At 56.3% G+C, this 16,600-nt stretch overlaps 1 protein-coding gene and 1 long non-coding RNA gene across 5 annotated transcripts in view; one reads left to right on the forward strand and one right to left on the reverse strand.

Annotated features, from left to right (window-relative positions):
- LOC125126510 (uncharacterized) overlaps nucleotides 1–16,600 on the reverse strand; it is a 121,983-nt gene that overhangs the window by 92,294 nt on the left and 13,089 nt on the right. The gene's annotated exons all lie outside the window — the stretch shown is intronic.
- AFAP1L1 (actin filament associated protein 1 like 1) overlaps nucleotides 1–16,600 on the forward strand; it is a 64,204-nt gene that overhangs the window by 37,969 nt on the left and 9,635 nt on the right. For all 4 annotated transcript variants that reach the window (XM_047779003.1, XM_047779002.1, XM_047779000.1 and 1 more), the window contains 6 exons: nucleotides 2,540–2,621; nucleotides 2,869–3,021; nucleotides 4,232–4,443; nucleotides 6,888–7,033; nucleotides 7,621–7,693; nucleotides 10,500–10,611. In XM_047779003.1, the coding sequence (XP_047634959.1) occupies nucleotides 2,540–2,621; nucleotides 2,869–3,021; nucleotides 4,232–4,443; nucleotides 6,888–7,033; nucleotides 7,621–7,693; nucleotides 10,500–10,611 (778 nt within the window). The remainder of the gene's footprint in view (nucleotides 1–2,539; nucleotides 2,622–2,868; nucleotides 3,022–4,231; nucleotides 4,444–6,887; nucleotides 7,034–7,620; nucleotides 7,694–10,499; nucleotides 10,612–16,600) is intronic.

Genomic DNA, 16,600 nt, shown 5'->3' on the forward strand with positions numbered 1-16,600 from the left:
CACTGGGCACCGTCCTGACAGTCACAGGGAGAGGTTCGGATATGAACCCAGTCATCACACAGACGTAGAAATGCCAGGCGGTGTAGGTGCTGGGAGGGACTGGTGCCAGGTGCGCTGGGAGCAAATGCCAGGGGCTGCTCTTGTCCAGGACCAAGGAAGGCTGCCCAAGCCTTTCACTCGAGGTGAGGGCGAGAAAGCAGCGAGCAGGGGCAGGAAGCGCATTCCTAGCAGAGGAACGAGGCCCTGGAGCCGGAGAGCGCGGCGGGGAAGAGGCCGGGGCCTCGCAGGCGGGGGCTCAGGGAGGCCGGGCACTCGGCTGAGCCTAAAGAGTGGGCAAGACGGCACTGGGCAGAGGTGGCTGTGAGGGCCGGAGCAGCAGAGGCCAGGACGGGGCCAGGAGGTCCCGAGGACAGGAGGGCGAGGCTCTCAGCTGCGCTCACCGGCCTTCGCTGAAGGTGGGGCCTGAAGAAGAGCCAGGTGGACGGTGTGCGTGCGCGGGTGTGTGCTGGGGGGGGGTGTGGGTGTGTGGGTGTGTGCGGATGTGGGTGTGCGTGTGCGGGCACCTGCTGCGGGGCAGCTGAGAGCGTCTTGCCGCCAGAGGGAGAGGAGCAAGCCCCCAGCGAGGAGCCATCCTGGGCCGAGCGGGCGGCTAGAACGTTCGGGGCGTTTTTGAAGCAGAGGCGCATGGGGATGAGGCAGTGGTGCCCGTCTGCCGTGGCCCCTGGGACCCAAGCGCCGTGGGCACTGAGCCGGCGCCCAGTGCTCGCAGCCGTTCTTGGCATTTGCCTCCCCGCCCGACGCAGGCCGGGCCGTTCCCGCCCCACAGCCAGCACCGCCGCAGCCTCTGGTTTGCGGCTCACGGGAGACGCTCTCGGCGCCCGCGGCCCCTGCCAGCCTCGGGACCCGGGGGGCTCACGGCCCCCTTCTCCCCCGCCGCCCCAGGACTGTGCTCATGGCAGACGCTCCCGGGCCTGCTCTGGTCGCGCCGGCGGAAAGCTCTAGGGGCCGCAGAGCTCCGCAGGGACAGCATTTAAGAGGACAGGTGTCATGCTGGCCTTGTCCTGAGTCCGGCTGACACCGCTTGGCTTCTTAAAGGGAGACGGCTGTGCACCGCACAGCGGTGAGAAACACGACGGGCTTTGGCCTCAGGATCTCACTTGGGCTGGCTTGTCTGTGCCTCCCAGCAGCACCCCAACAGGGGTGTGTGAATTCAAATGAGCAGCCGTGGGGAGATTAGAGGGTTTTCCCGCATTCCCATCGTGGATGGCTGTCATTTCTCCAGGGTCCATTTGTCTGCACTGCTCTACTCTGCATTTGTCTACACTGCATCTGTCTACTCGGTCCATTTTTGTCTACACTGCATTTGTCCTCTGTCCATTTGTCTACACTGTCCATTTGTCTACGCTGCATTTGCCTACTCTGTCCATTTGTCTACACTGCGTTTGTCCTCTGTCCATTTGTCTACACTGTCCATTTGTCTACGCTGCATTTGCCTACTCTGTCCATTTGTCTACACTGCGTTTGTCTACTCTGCCCATTTGTCTACACTGTGTTTGTCTATTCTGTCCATTTGTCTACACTGCGTTTGTCTACTCTGCCCATTTGTCTACACTGCGTTTGTCTACTCTGCCCATTTGTCTACACTCGTTTGTCTACTCTGCCCATTTGTCTACACTGCGTTTGTCTACTCTGTCCATTTGTCTACACTGCATTTGTCTACTCTGCCCATTTGTCTACACTGCCTTTGTCTACTCTGTCCATTTGTCTACTCTGTCCATTTTTGTCTACACTGCATTTGTCCTCTGTCCATTTGTCTACACCGTCCATTTGTCTGCACTGCGTGTGTCTACTCTGCATTTGTCATGGTACCTGGTGGGATGAATGCCTGGATAGATGGGCGAAGGAATGGTGCGTCCAGAGCTGGCGTAACGAGTGAAAATAAGCCTGGCTGACAGTGAAGTTGTTGCCACGGTGTGTGTGTGTGTCGTTACCACCCTCCCATCCAGTCGAGGACTGCAGTGGACGCCTCTCTCGTCACCACTCGTGTTTACTGGTCACCAAGTGATACTTGCAATTTTCGCCAAGGTGAAAAGGCCAACGCACCTGCTGTCCTCCACGGTCAGGGTGCTCGGTTCACCCCCATCAGTCTCTCTTGCACTGGGGGACACTCCGAGTGCCTCTTTCGCTTCCCATCTTCTCTGCCCATCCCCGCCGAGCTGCTGGGGGCAGCTTCCAAAACCAGCGCGTGAGCTGCACTTCAATCCCTCCCAGCTCCCATCGGCCACCAAATAGGGTCCAAACTCCGAGGAGGTTCATCGCAGTCCGTTATAATGAAGTGCCTTGCTCCCCGAATAAACTGGGACCAGAGGACACGACCCCTTAGGCCACTGCCGTCTTCCCCATGCCACCTGGCATTGGGCACGCGAGTCTGTAACACAGCTGGGGGCCAATTGTCGTGGGCAGGGACGGGGGAGACGGGCCAGCACAGGGGCCCGTCCGAGCGCGCCCGCTGATGACGGCTGTCTGTGTCCCTCCCCAGAGGCCGTCCCAAGAGAAGCAGACCTCAGACTCTGACAGCCTGGGCCTGGGCGACAGCTGTTCCACCCTTGGCCGAGAACATGGTAGGAGCCTCTGGGGCCTCAGACGGGAGAATGCCAGAGCGGGGCGGGGGGGGCACTGCCACAAGCGCACAGGGCAGAGCAGGTCCTGACCGCTCTGGACACCTGGCTATGGGACCTGGTCTGTGCCCGCCTGGAGCTGTGGGCCAGGCCCTGTGTGCAGGCTGAGGGGCTGCCGGGAAGGCTAGCGGGCTGGTGGGGCTGGGCTTGGGGCTCCCCCGCCTCCCCTAACCCGCCGCCATGGCCACAGGCAAAGGGAAGAAGAACAGCCTGTCGGAGCTGAAGGGGTCAGTGAGCAAGGCTGCCGGCCGCAAGATCACCCGCATTATCAGCTTTTCCAAGAAGAAGGCGCTGGCCGAAGCCCTGCCAGCGTCCGCTGCCGAGGAGGAAGTCCCGTGCTGGGGTGGGTACCGTGCACGCGGGGGAGGCAACGCAGATCCTGCTGCGGGGGCTCCCCGGGCAGAGCGCGGACGCCTCCTCCCAGACGGCTGGCATCCACCCTGAGTAAGCCAGGCCCGCCCTCGCCTCTCCGTGGGCCCCTGGTGCCTGACAGAAGGAAAGGCCAGCTGAGCTCCTCTGTCTACGCAGTCGGGGAGCTGAGCTCCAAAAGCCCCTGGCCTTGGTTTCCTCTGTGGTGACAGAAGGAGACGCTCTGACCTTCGCATGTATAATCCACCAAGTGTTTCAGTTCGGGCCCAGTCTTATACGGATAGTTCTTGGGTAAAAATACGTAAGCACTTTTATTATAAATGCACTCAAAAGAAAAGGGCGTGGGGGCGTTCCCATAGGGGTGCAGCAGAAACGAATCCGACTAGGAACCACGGGGACGTGGGTTCAATCCCTGGCCTCACTCAGTGGGTGAAGGATCTGATGCTGCTGTGAGCTGCGGTGTAGCTCGCAGATGCACGGCTGTGGCTGTGGTGTAGGCCGGCAGCTGCAGCTCCACCTGAACCCCTAGCCTGGGAACTTCCACGTGCCGCCAGGATGGCCGTAGACAGCAAAATAAATAAACAAATAGATGCACTCAGTATGAATTAAAAGTGGTTTGGAAAGAAAAACATAAATGCAGCGCTCTAGGTACTGGGATCCAACAGGAAATTTTATTTTTTAGATACGCAGTACTAGTCTAATAACCCAGAAAGAGTATTAGAAAAGCCTATGGCTATCAAGAAACATTTTCAGGTGGATCGGGACACGTTACGATGACAAGGAAACTAACATCTAAAACGTCGAGGGGGATTCTAACTCCTCAGCCATCAGCCTCGCCCTGGCTGCTTGCATAATTTATCGTGGCTTTTGGTTCCCACGTGCTGCCACCAGAGGTCAGCATCAGCCACTACTTTGTGTCCTCAGGGATAGCGGGGCATCTCAGGAGCAAAGGCAGCAGCAAGAGCTTTCCGTACACTAGCTGCGCCCTCCTCGGCCCGCCCGCTGCCGCCTGAGGGCCGTGCAGGGGTGATGCTCAACCCCCGCGGCACAGGCAGGAAACGGAAACTCAGACAGCGGACAGGTGCCTGAGGCCGCGGGCCAGCGGGCCTTCCTCGCAGCTGGGGGCCCTTGGTGCCCGGGAGCACCCCAAGCGCCGGGAGTCACCCAGCTGGTGCCCCCCGCAGGTCACCTGAACGTGCTGGTGAACCACGGCTGGAAGGAACGCTGGTGCCGCCTCAAGGGCAGCACCCTGTATTTCCACAAGGACCGGACGGACCTGCGGACCCACGTGAACGCCATTGCCCTGCGCGGCTGCGAGGTGGCCCCGGGCTTCGGGCCCAGACACCCGTTTGCCTTCAGGATCCTGCGCGACCGGCAGGAGGTCGCCATCCTGGAGGTGAGAGGGGCCACGGCGGGGCCTTGGTGGCGGAGGCAGACAGGGGCTTGGGCTCCTGAGGCTGTGGGGGCCGAGGTCGGAGGGGAAGCAAGTCAGCCGATGCTGCCAAGTGATCAGCAGAGGCGCCCGTTAAACTACGCAGCCCCCGCTCAAGTCTGAATGTCCGACAGACAGCAGGTAATTCTTCTTCCTGTAAGTAAGTACATCCCACACTTGGGACCTGCCTATACCAACACATGCGTGCGTCGTTGACCTGAAATGCAGATCTACCAGGGAATTCGGCATTTTTATTTGCTACATCTGGCAACCCGAGGCCCAAGCTTGGCTCCTTCTCCCCTATAAATATAATCCCACTCCGGAAAGGCATCTAGTCTGATCTAACCCCGATCTGATTCTGGAACCCTCTCTACAACACTCTGCACCAGTAACTCTCTACCTCGGATGACCCACGGCCCTGCCAGGTAGCTGCTCCTCCCACCAAGCAACTCCATTTTCACAGAGATTTTCTCTACACGGAGTTGAAATCCTCAAGCTCCAGCAAAGCAGCAACCACACTGGATCTGCATATTTTTGTTTTTCCGGAACCAGCCTTATGTTGAGCACATACCAGGGGCTCAGTTCCTATTTGCTGAACAAATGGCTGAATGAAAATGTGATTTCATTTCGCCCATGCCTGGTCACATCTACCCACTGGCACCAGCCCTCCTCCCTGGGGTCACGAGGAGTACACAGAAACTCTCTTCACATGCCAATCCTTCACTTATTTAGAATGTAAATTTTTTTTTTTTTTTTGTGCTTTTTATGGCCACACCCGCGGCATATGGAGGTTTGCAGGCTGGGGGTCTAACTGGAGCTACAACTGCCGGCCTACACCACAGCCACAGCAACGCAGGATCTGAGCCGCGTCTGCAACCTACACCACAGCTCACGGCACCACCAGATCCTTAACTCACTGAGGGAGGACAGGAATCGAACCCGCAACCTCATGGTTCCTCGTCAGATTCGTTTCCGCTGCGCCACGACGGGGGCTCCACGGGAGGAAGACTTTAAGCAACTAGTCCCCCCATTACAGAGAGGGACCTGAGGCCAGTGCAGCCCAGGCTCCATCCAAAGCTCCACAGAGGGCGGTGCCTCTTGGTCTCTTCCTGGAACTAAACCAGGCTCCTCGGTCCTGCTCTCTGTGCCCAGTACCCACTGCCCCTCTCCGTCCTTAAATTTCAGGAACTATTGACTCTCGAAGTCCCTTGTATCTTTAATAGTTTGAGGTGGGTCTCCTATTTCTTCAGTTATACACAGAGCTTTCTGTCAAAAAGTGAGCTTTTTTTCCTTGTCTTTTTAGAGCCGCACCTGCGGCATATGGAGGTTCCCAGGCTAGGAGTCAAATCTGAACTGCAGCTGCCGGCCTGCACCACAGCTCACGGCACCACCAGATCCTTAACTCTCTGAGGGAGGTCAGGGATCGAACCCGCAACCTCATGGTTGCCACAGCCACAGCCACGCCAGATCCAAGCCATGTCTGTGATCTGTACCATAGCTCACGGCAATGCCAGATCCTTAACTCACTGAGGGAGGTCAGGGATCGAACCCACAACCTCATGGTTCCTAGGGAGAATCGTTTCCGCTGCACCATGACGGGAACTCTCAAAAAAAGTGTGCTTTTTAAATTCAAGTTTAGCATCTGTGTGCTAACGATTTTATAACGATGCTCTTCAAATGAGAACATAAGTAGGTATTTACTTGACCAGCAACTTCCTGGAGATTCTACTGTACACAGTTCTGCATATCATTGGCAATTTTAACACAAGAAAAAATTTGACTGGGTTATGTAATAAGGAACTCCTCATTTAATAAAAAGTAAACGTATTTAAAAAATTCAGAACATCTAGGAGTTCTCATCGTGGTGCAGGGGAAGTGAATCCAACGAGGAACGATGAGGTTGCGGGTTCGATCCCTGCCCTCGCTCAGTGGGTTAAGGATCCGTTGGTGCCATGAGCTGTGGTGTAGGTCGCAGATGTGGCTCAGATCCTGCGTTGCTGTGGCTGTGGCGTAGGCCAGCAGCTGTGGCTCTGATTCAACCCCTAGCCTGGGAACCTCCGTATGCCATGGGTGCGGCCCTGAAAAGCAAAAAAATAAAAAAATAAAAATTCAGGACATCTAAACTGTGTTTTCACAGCCAAAGGGTCGGGAGGTCTCCAAGGACAGCGATCGAGGCTCTGTGGCTTAGGGGACAGTCAGGGAGGGCTTCTCTGAGGAGGTGACCTTAGAGCAAAGGCCTGGAGGGGAGGGGGGACCGCCGTGGGTGCCTAGGCGTGCGTTCCAGTCTCGGATCCCTAACCGCTGCGCGTGTAACGGGTATGCTCTGCGCCTGTGTTTGGGTGACGTGAGCAGCAGCCAGAGGCCCTGACGGTGCCAAGGTGAGCCTGACATGTGCCTTCTCTCCCCAGGCAAGCTGCTCGGAGGACATGGGCCGCTGGCTCGGGCTGCTGCTGGTGGAGACAGGCTCCAGGGTCACTCCGGAAGCGCTGCACTATGACTACGTGGACGTGGAGACACTGACCAGCATCGTCACCGCAGGGCGCAGCTCCTTCCTGTAAGGGCGCCCCGCAGCCCACCGTGCCCGCAGCCCGGCCCGGCTCGGCTCCCTCTCACGGCAGACTCTAGCCCTGGGATGGGGAGGGCAGAGGACGGGCTGAGAAAGGCTGCCTCCTCGGGCTCAGACGGGGGGCCTTCCTCTCCCAGCAGCAGGAGGCGACCCAGGCGCAGGGGATGCGGCCGTTGGCAGGAGCTGGAGAGAGAAACTCTCCCGTACAGAGGCCTGAGCTCTGCTCGCGTGCCAGGAAACGGAGGGTTTCATACTCTTGAGCCTTCGGGTGGGCACAGGGCTGGTACATGGATCTGGCACGAGGAGTGCCAGCTGAGAGCTTCTATTTTCTCACTTAAATATGGAGGCAGTGAACCACCTGCCTCCCCAGTTGTCGTGAGAACCCCGCAGGTCCCTGCCTGGAAAGCCCTTAGCACACAGCGGCCCAGGCCTGCCCGGCCTGCTGCGGGCACTGGCCCTCCGACCGCGGTTACAAGCTGCCGCCAGAATCGCACGAGGGAGGAGACGGGGAAGCACTGCCAGCCGCATGGCAGCACTGCCACCACATCCTCATCATCGTCCCTCTTATTTTTCAGATATGCAAGGTCCTGCCAGGATCCGTGGCCTGAGCCCCGCGTCTATGATGATGTCCCTTACGAAAAGATGCAGGTACGGCTGCCCGGGGCGTCGGGCACGCGGCCAGGCCACTGATCAGCTCGCCCTCCCCCTCCCCCTCCTTCACGGCGCGTTCCTTCCTTTGCCTCAGAGACCAGTTTTGCTTCACCAGCAGCCGGACGGCTCGGGAGAAGGGCCTTCTCACGGCAGACCACGGCTCAAGAGAAAGACTCCCTGGTGCGGGAGGCGGGCAGGGCGGGGGCGAGGTCCCTGGGCGGGAGGACAGGGCTGTGCCAGCTGGGACGCACTGCTCCTCTGAGCAGGGTGCTGGGCTGCCCGCCCCTGCTTTCCGCTCTGTGAACGGACGGATTGAGCTGTGCGTCGGGGGATGACAACGGGGGGCCACCCCCGGGCCTTTACCTGGGGGCTTCCACAGACTTGGCCTCAACCCCAGGACCATGTCCCCCTCGTGCTCGCTAAACCAAGGGGACGCCAGCTTACTGGTTTATAGTACAGCCCCCGCAGCCATCCCTCGACCCGGGCCCGCAGCACGCCTGTGCCCGCAGCACGCCTGTGCCTGCTCTGCCTCGGGCGAGCCAGAGGACCACATGCCGATCGGGCCCCCCCGGCTGAGGGAGGCAAAGAGGGAGTCGAGGAAAACAGTGGCCGAGGGCCAGGACCCCTGCCTTGGACAGTGCTGGGCTGCTCTGAGCTCTCACCTCGAGGACGCCCTTTGCTAGAAACTACTGCAGCCATCCTTCTGTTTCCATGGTCGTTCTTCAGACTCAGATGAGCCAGTCAATGCAGCCTGAGCCTGTTCTCAGCTAGAGTTCAGTAGCAAGACAGCATAATTCTTCAGGAGGTGAACTTTGCACTCAGGCCTGAGTCCAAGCCCCCCTGGTCCTCACCTCCTGGTCCTCACCTCCGGGTCCTCACCTCCTGGTCCTCACCTCCTGGTCCTCACTTCCTGGTCCTCACCTCTTGGTCCTCACTTCCTGGTCCTCACCTCCTGGTCCTCACCTGTCTGGTCCTCACCTCCTGGTCCTCACCTCTCTGGTCCTCACCTCTCTGGTCCTTACCTCTCTTGTCGTCCTCACCTCTCTTGTCCTCACCTCCTGGTCCTCACTTCCTGGTCCTCACCTCCTGGTCCTCACCTGTCTGGTCCTCACCTCCTGGTCCTCACCTCCGGGTCCTCACCTCCTGGTCCCCACCTCTCTGGTCCTTACCTCTCTTGTCGTCCTCACCTCTCTTGTCCTCACCTCCTGGTCCTCACCTCCTGGTCCTCACCTGTCTGGTCCTCACCTCCTGGTCCTCACTTCCTGGTCCTCACCTCTCTGGTCCTCACCTCTCTGGTCCTCACCTCCGAGTCCTCACCTCCTGGTCCTCACCTGTCTGGTCCTCACCTCTCTGGTCCTCACCTCCTGGTCCTCACCTCCTGGTCCTCACCTCTCTGGTACACACTTCCTGGTCCTCACCTCTTGGTCCTCACTTCCTGGTCCTCACCTCTCTGGTCCTCACCTCCTGGTCCTCACCTCTCTGGTCCTCACCTCCTGGTCCTCACCTCTCTGGTCCTCACCTCCTGGTCCTCACCTGTCTGGTCCTCACCTCTCTTGTCGTCCTCACCTCTCTTGTCCTCACCTCCTGGTCCTCACCTCCTGGTCCTCACTTCCTGGTCCTCACCTCCTGGTCCTCACCTGTCTGGTCCTCACCTCCTGGTCCTCACCTCCGGGTCCTCACCTCCTGGTCCTCACCTCTCTGGTCCTTACCTCTCTTGTCGTCCTCACCTCTCTTGTCCTCACCTCCTGGTCCTCACCTGTCTGGTCCTCACCTGTCTGGTCCTCACCTCCTGGTCCTCACCTGTCTGGTCCTCACCTCCTGGTCCTCACTTCCTGGTCCTCACCTCACTGGTCCTCACCTCCTGGTCCTCACCTCTCTGGTCCTCACCTCCTGGTCCTCACCTCTCTGGTCCTCACCTCCTGGTCCTCACCTGTCTGGTCCTCACCTCTCTTGTCGTCCTCACCTCTCTTGTCCTCACTTCCTGGTCCTCACTTCCTGGTCCTCACCTGTCTGGTCCTCACCTGTCTGGTCCTCACCTCCTGGTCCTCACCTCTCTGGTCCTCACCTCCTGGTCCTCACCTCCGGATCCTCACCTCCGGGTCCTCACCTGTCTGGTCCTCACCTCCTGGTCCTCACCTCCGGATCCTCACCTGTCTGGTCCTCACCTCCTGGTCCTCACTTCCTAGCTCCATGTGGATATAGTAACACCTCGCTGACAGGACCACTGCAAGAACCAAATGAAACACTTCAGGGAACGCGCTCAGCCCCGGGCCTGGGCATCGGAAGGTCTCACACAGAGGAGTGAGTGGTACCGTCCTTAGCAACGTCCTCCTCCTCCTCACATGATCACGTTTGACTCGTGGTTCCCTGAGCTTGGACAAGATCTGAGGGTTCTCCACACGCTTCAGGCACAAACGTGTAACCAGTCCATTTAGTTATGTCACTTCTGCCACTGGCTCATCTCACCTATGACTTTTTTTACGTGAAAACACACATCAGCAATTCAGAAAATTTGAAGGCTACATCCAAATGATGTGAGAACAAACTATGATACATCAAATACACAAACCATCCGCAGTTTTCCTCTCAGCACAATTCCAGCCTACAGCTGCCTTCTGCTGCCCCCTCCCCCCAGGAAGGGATGAGGACCAAGCGGTCCACTGCTGCCGCAGGGGGTTTATAAACTGTCGAGGGCTGCCCACACCCACAGAGGCCAGGAAACACTTGGCCGCCAAGCACGCAGACGGCACCCACACCAAGGTCGGGGAGCCCACCTGCACCTTCTCCTCCCGTCTCCACCCAGGACGAGAAGCCTGCACGTCCCTCTGGAGCGCAGGTCAAGCGCCACGCCTCCTCCTGCAGTGAGAAGTCCCATCGGGTGGACCCGCAGGTTTCGGTCAAGCGCCACGCCTCCAGTGAGTTGGGGGGGCGGGGGGGGGGGGGGGGGGAGCTCTCACAATCAGATTCCTCCAGGGACCGGGCAGGTGATGAAATGAGTGAAGAGCAGTCCTAAGAACCACTCTGAGAAAAATGACATGGCAAGCAGCGGGATAAGGGGCTGCTGGCAGGTGCCCTCGGAGGGACAACAACAGGGTCTGGGCTGGGGACGCTGTGGGAAGCTACAGGGCTCAGGCCCCGGCTCCAGGGGCAGCCACTACCAGCTCCAGCTGAGGCCCTGCATAGCAGTGCCAGTCCAGATTGGCCAGTTGCTCCAAAGAGACCAGAAATCTAGACTTTGTGTGAGCTCCGTTTGTCTTTTAACACTAGCAACGACTGAAAAACTCGGAACACCACGTAAGGCTACCTATACACACACCTGCACGCACAGCTCACCTCTGCGTCCCAGCCCAGCTCTCCGTGGAAGCCTGCCAGACTGCCTGACTGCCACGCTATTCAGAAATGACTAAGCAGGCCAGACAACTCGGAGCTCCCGTCATGGCTCAGGGGTTAACGAAGCTGACTAGGAACCACAAGGTTGCAGGTTTGATCCCTGGCCTCAATCAGTGGGTTAAGGATCCAGTGTTGCCATGAGCTGTGGTGTGGGTCGCAGATGCAGCTCAGATCTTGCGTTGCTGCGGCTCTGGCGTAGGCTGGCAGCTGCAGCTCCAATTAGACCCCTAGCCTGGGAGCCTGGGAACTTCCATGTGCCCCTAGAAAAGACAAAAAAAAAAAGGCAGGCCAGACAACTCTATGGTAAATTCTCTTTGATTCCCAGCATTAATCTCTACAGCTTTAGGAGCAAAGCCAGCTTCCTACAGAACAGTGTGTTCCAAGAGTCTTGTATTTGTTGCTTTTACTTTCCTCCTCCTGTAGCTGAACAGTCAAGTTCTAGTCTTTGCTTTTTGAAGATTTATTTTTTTAATACTTTCTTTAGCATCGATGAGCTCTTCTGGGAGTCAGGAGCCCTGTATTCCACTCCTCTCTTGGCCACTCAATTACTGTGTAGCTTTGGGGACGTCCTCTCCCCTCTCTGGGTCTGCGTTTCCCCCCTGAAAACTTGGAGGGCCGCTGGCAACACTCCCACACGCTCTGCTCATGGAAACCGGAAACGCAGGCTGTAGGGAAGGCCCATTTCCAACCGGGAAACGAAACTGAAATCAGCACGTAGGATTGAAGAAAACGCAACGCGTAGGAGAAAAACTACAGCAAAGATAAAAACTGGACTCTTTATTCAAATCAAATCTTGCATTGAAGCCCAGGTTACAGAGAGAAACGTGGAGCTGCCGTGAGTGGAGTCGGGAGGCCGCTCCGACCGGGAGCCTGTTACCAGGGCACCTGTGCCCTGTCCCCGGGAAAGCAGAGGCCCCTTGCAGGCGGCTGGAAACCGCGGGTCTAGGGCAACAACGTGTTTCAGAGGAAGAAACTGAAAGCTATGAGAGGAGGGCCTCGCCCAAGATCACGTATTAATTTCCTGCTGCTACGTAACCCGTTACCCCGATTTACTAGCTCAAGACATAAATGTGAGTCCCGTCACAGCCTCTGTGGGTCAGGAATCCTCAGGGCAGCTGACGCAGGTCGCTCTGACTGAGGCTCGCTGGTCAGGTCACAGTCAAGACGCGGGCTGGTCCCTGGGAGTCTGAAGGATCTGCTCCCAAAGCGGCTCATCTCATACGTGGCAGGTTCGCGCTGGCTCCTGAGAGGAGGCCTCGGTGCCTTCCACGCGACCCTGGCCACCGGGCTGCGTGTCCTCATGGCCGGACGGCGGGCTCCCCCAGCCGCAGCGTTTCCGCGAACGAGCCCGGGCGACCATCCCTGCGACATCCTAGAGGTTCCGCAGGTCAGTCCCGCCGAGCGCGGGAGGCCTGCCAAAGGACCGAGGACACGGCGACAAAACGCAGCCGAACCAAGGGGTCGTGAGGAAAATGGGGCCCTGAGAGGCTCCAGAGACTCATTCCCCGGAAACGACCGTGACTGGTGAAAATGGCGAAATCAATCATCGAGGCTCCGGAAAGTGGAGGCTCCAGAAGACACTTATTCTAGAAAGTTCACCCCATCTCAGGAAGAGCAGTGAGAGCTGGTGGCCTGTGCGTCACGACGCACCGCTTTCCCCTCCTCGCCGCCCAGCGGGCCCGTCTCCTCCCCGGCGGGTGTGGACGCGGGGACAGGGCGCTCCGTCCCGTGGCGTCCAGGCCCGAGCGGCTGCATCGCCCCATCGAGAGCAGACCCCCAGCGCTGCTCCGCAGCCCAGCTCCGTGTGCAGAGGCCAAGTTCCGGGCGACTGTCGCCCCACCGGGGCCTCCCTTCCGCCACCCAGACCCGCCCTCGGCAGAGGCTCTCCCTGGGGCGGCGCGGGCCCAGGACACGGGGTCCCCACTGCCCTGCCCACCGCCCACGCCCAAGGCCGGGGTTCCACGCTGGGAGGGACGAGCTAAGAGGGCCCGGGCGCGGTCCCCGAGCCCCAGCCCGCCAACAGCGCAGAGGTGTCAGCTGCTGTTCCACCTTCGGATTCGCGACGGCGACGCGGAGACCGCGCCCAGCGTGAAAGGCAGGTCATCCCCACAGAGCCCGCCCGCCAAGCCTCCCCTTCCCAAGAGGCGGCAGTGAAACCGAGCCGGGAGCAAACGCTGCCCCCCGGCTCTTGCTCAGGAGCCGCAGCGGGGCCCAGGCGTTCTCATCGTGGCTCTTTTTCAAGGAAGAGCGAATGATACCGCGGCCGCCGACTCGAAGACTCGCGCTTGACGATTCAAGGAGCTCAGCCTTCTGTGACCAGCTAGAAACCGCCGAGAACCCAAATGCTGCTCAAGTGGGGCGTGCATGCATGCACGGCGCTCCGTCTACACCGCGGACGCCAGGAGGCGACATGCAGAATAAAAGAGCGCTATTTACTGAGGCCACAGCATCACGCTGCACGAAGGAGGCCAGAGGCGAAACACCAATCCTTCACAACTCAATTGATATAAGATCCCAGGACCGTGAGAACTGTGCTGGTAGACAGCAGATCAGCACTGACGGGGGCTGGGTGGGAGAGTGAACTGACTGCCAAGGGCAAGAGAGACTCGGGGGTTGAGGGAAATGGCATATTCATCCTGGCTGGAAGTGGTGACAAGATTCAGGAGAGGATAGGCTTTAACTTGCTCTATCTTACAGTATATAGAACATACGAGGTAAAACAAAAATAAACCATTAGAAGAGGGAAGAAAACCCAAAGAGCAGTCAGCGGACAATTAGTGGAGCCCAGCGACTGCTGTGACGCCGACAGAATCAGGCAGTGGAAGAGAGACCAGGACGAGAGGCAGAGAGAGCCCCACTGAGACCGCTGCCTCCCCGGGGTGACTGTGCACGTGCCCAAGGCCGCAGCCTCTGAGGACCCACCTCAGAGGCTTCGCACCACGAGGAGAAAATGTACTTCACTAAAATATCCCACTAGGTCGCTGACCAAACCAGCGACTGGAGGAGGAGGGCAGGCTCAGTATGTGCAGAGATGCTACAATATGTTATCCAAAATGTCCAATTTTCAACCAGAAATTATGAAACACACAAAAAAACAGGCAAGTGTGACCCAAAAGAGGGAAAAAAGGCAGGTGACAGAAACTGCCTGTGCGAGGACCCACGTGCAGAATTGAACAAAGACTTCAGAGCATCCTTTGTAAGTATGTTCAGAGAACTAAGGGCAACCAGGCTTAAAGAGGAAAAGGAAGAGGAGTTCCCATTGCGGCTCAGCAGGTACAACGCAACTAGTGTCCATGAGGATGTGGGTTCAATCCCTGGCCCCAATCAGTGGCTGGGGGATCCGTCTCTGAGCTGTGGTGTAGGCTGCAGATGCTGTGGCCAGTGTAAGCTCAGATTGACCCTTAGCCTAAGAACTTCCATATGCTGCGGATGTGGCCCTAAAAAGCAAAAAGAAAAGAAAAAAAAGTAAAGGAAGGATTGGAGAGGAAGAAGTGAAACTGTCACTGTTTGCAGATTACGTGATATGATACATAGAAAATCCTTCACAGCACTAAAAAACTACTAGAGCTCATCAATGAATTTGGTAAAGTTGCAGGATACAAAAGTAACCTAGAGAAATCTGCTGCGTTTCTATACATAGCAACAAACTATCAGAAGGAAAAATTAAGAAAAAATCCCATTTACAACCACATCTTTTTTTTTTTTTGTCTTTTTGCATTTCTTGGGCCGCTCCCGCGGCATATGGAGGTTCCCAGGCTAGGGGTCGAATCGGAGCTGTAGCCACTGGCCTACGCCAGAGCCACAGCAACGCGGGATGCAAGCCGTGTCTGCAACCTACACCACAGCTCACGGCAATGCCGGATCGTTAACCCACTGAGCAAGGGCAGGGATCGAACCCGCAACCTCATGGTTGCTCGTCGGATTCGTTAACCACTGCGCCACGACGGGAACTCCAACCGCATCTTTTAAAGTGAGGAGTATTTGCATACACCCCACGCATATCTTCCAATATTTTTTTTTTGGCCATACCCACAGATTCAGAAGTTTAAGCACTGCAGTGACAATTCCAGATCCTTAACCCACTAAGCCAGAGGGAACTCCTACAATTACATTTTTTTTCTTTTGTTTTTTAGGGCCACACCTGCGGCATATGGAGGTTCCCAGGCTAGGGGTCAAATCGGAGCTGCAGTTCACAGCCTATGCCACAGCCACAGCAATGTGGGATCTGAGCCCTGTCTGCAACCTACACCACAGCTCCCAGCAACGCCTTAACCCACTGAGTGAGGCCAGGGACCGAACCTGCGTCCTCATGAATACTCGTCAGATTCATTTTCCCTGAGCCATGACCTGCTGAGCTACAACAGGAACTTCTACAGTTGCATTTAAAAGAATAAATCTAGGAATAAATCTAACCGAGGAGATAAAAGATTTATGCTCAAAAAGCTGTAAGAAAGAAAATTACAAGAAATTGAAAACAACACAGATGATAATAAGCAATACTGTGCTTATGGATTGAAGAATTAATATTGTTAAAATGATCATACTACCTGAGGTAACCTACAGATGCAGTACAATCCCTACTAAAATACCAATGGCATTTTCCACAGAACTAGAAAAAACAATTCTAATACTTGTACAGAAACACAAAAAGACCCCAAAGGGCCAAAACAATCTTGAGAAAGAAGATCAAAGCTGGAGATACTATGTTACCTTATTTCAAACTATACTTCAAAGCTACAGTCATCAGAACAGTATGGTACGGGCACAAAAACAGACATGTAGATCCATAAAACAGAACGGAGAGCTCTCTCTCATTTATGTGGGCCATGAACCCGCACTTATATGAGCAATTAATCTATGACAAAGGAAGTATGAACACACAATGGGAAGAAGACAGGGTCTTAATAAATGGTGGTGGGAAAACGGGACAGTCACATGCAAAAATGGACTATTTTCTCAGACCATATACAAAAAAAACAAACAAACCCTCAAAATGGATTAAAGACTTAAAACCATAACTCTTCTAGACAAAAACATAAGCAGTACACTCTTTGACATTGGTCTTGGCAATTTTTTTTTTTTTTTGGTCTTTTTAGGGCCACACCCATGGCACATGGAAGTTCCCAGGCTAGGGGTTAAATCAGAGCTGTAGCTGCTGGCCTACGCCACAGCCACAGCAACATGGGATCCAAGCTGCATCTGTGACTTACACCACAGCTCATGGCAACGCCGGATCCTTAACCCACTGAGCAAGGCCAGGGATCGAAGCCACAAGCTCATGAATACGAGTCAGGTTCATTACTGCTGAGCCACAACAGAAACTCCTGGTCTTAACAGTATTTTTTGGATATGTCTCCCTAGGCAAGGGAAACAAAAGCAAAAATAAATAGGACTACAGCAAACTAAAAAGCTTTTGCACAGTGAAGGAAACTATCAAAAGGCCACTGACTAAATGAGGGAAGATATTTACAAATGACACATCCAATAAGGCGTTAATATACAACCATACAGAGA

Source organism: Phacochoerus africanus, chromosome 4, assembly GCF_016906955.1.
Source record: "Phacochoerus africanus isolate WHEZ1 chromosome 4, ROS_Pafr_v1, whole genome shotgun sequence".
Taxonomy (NCBI): Eukaryota; Metazoa; Chordata; class Mammalia; order Artiodactyla; family Suidae; genus Phacochoerus; species Phacochoerus africanus.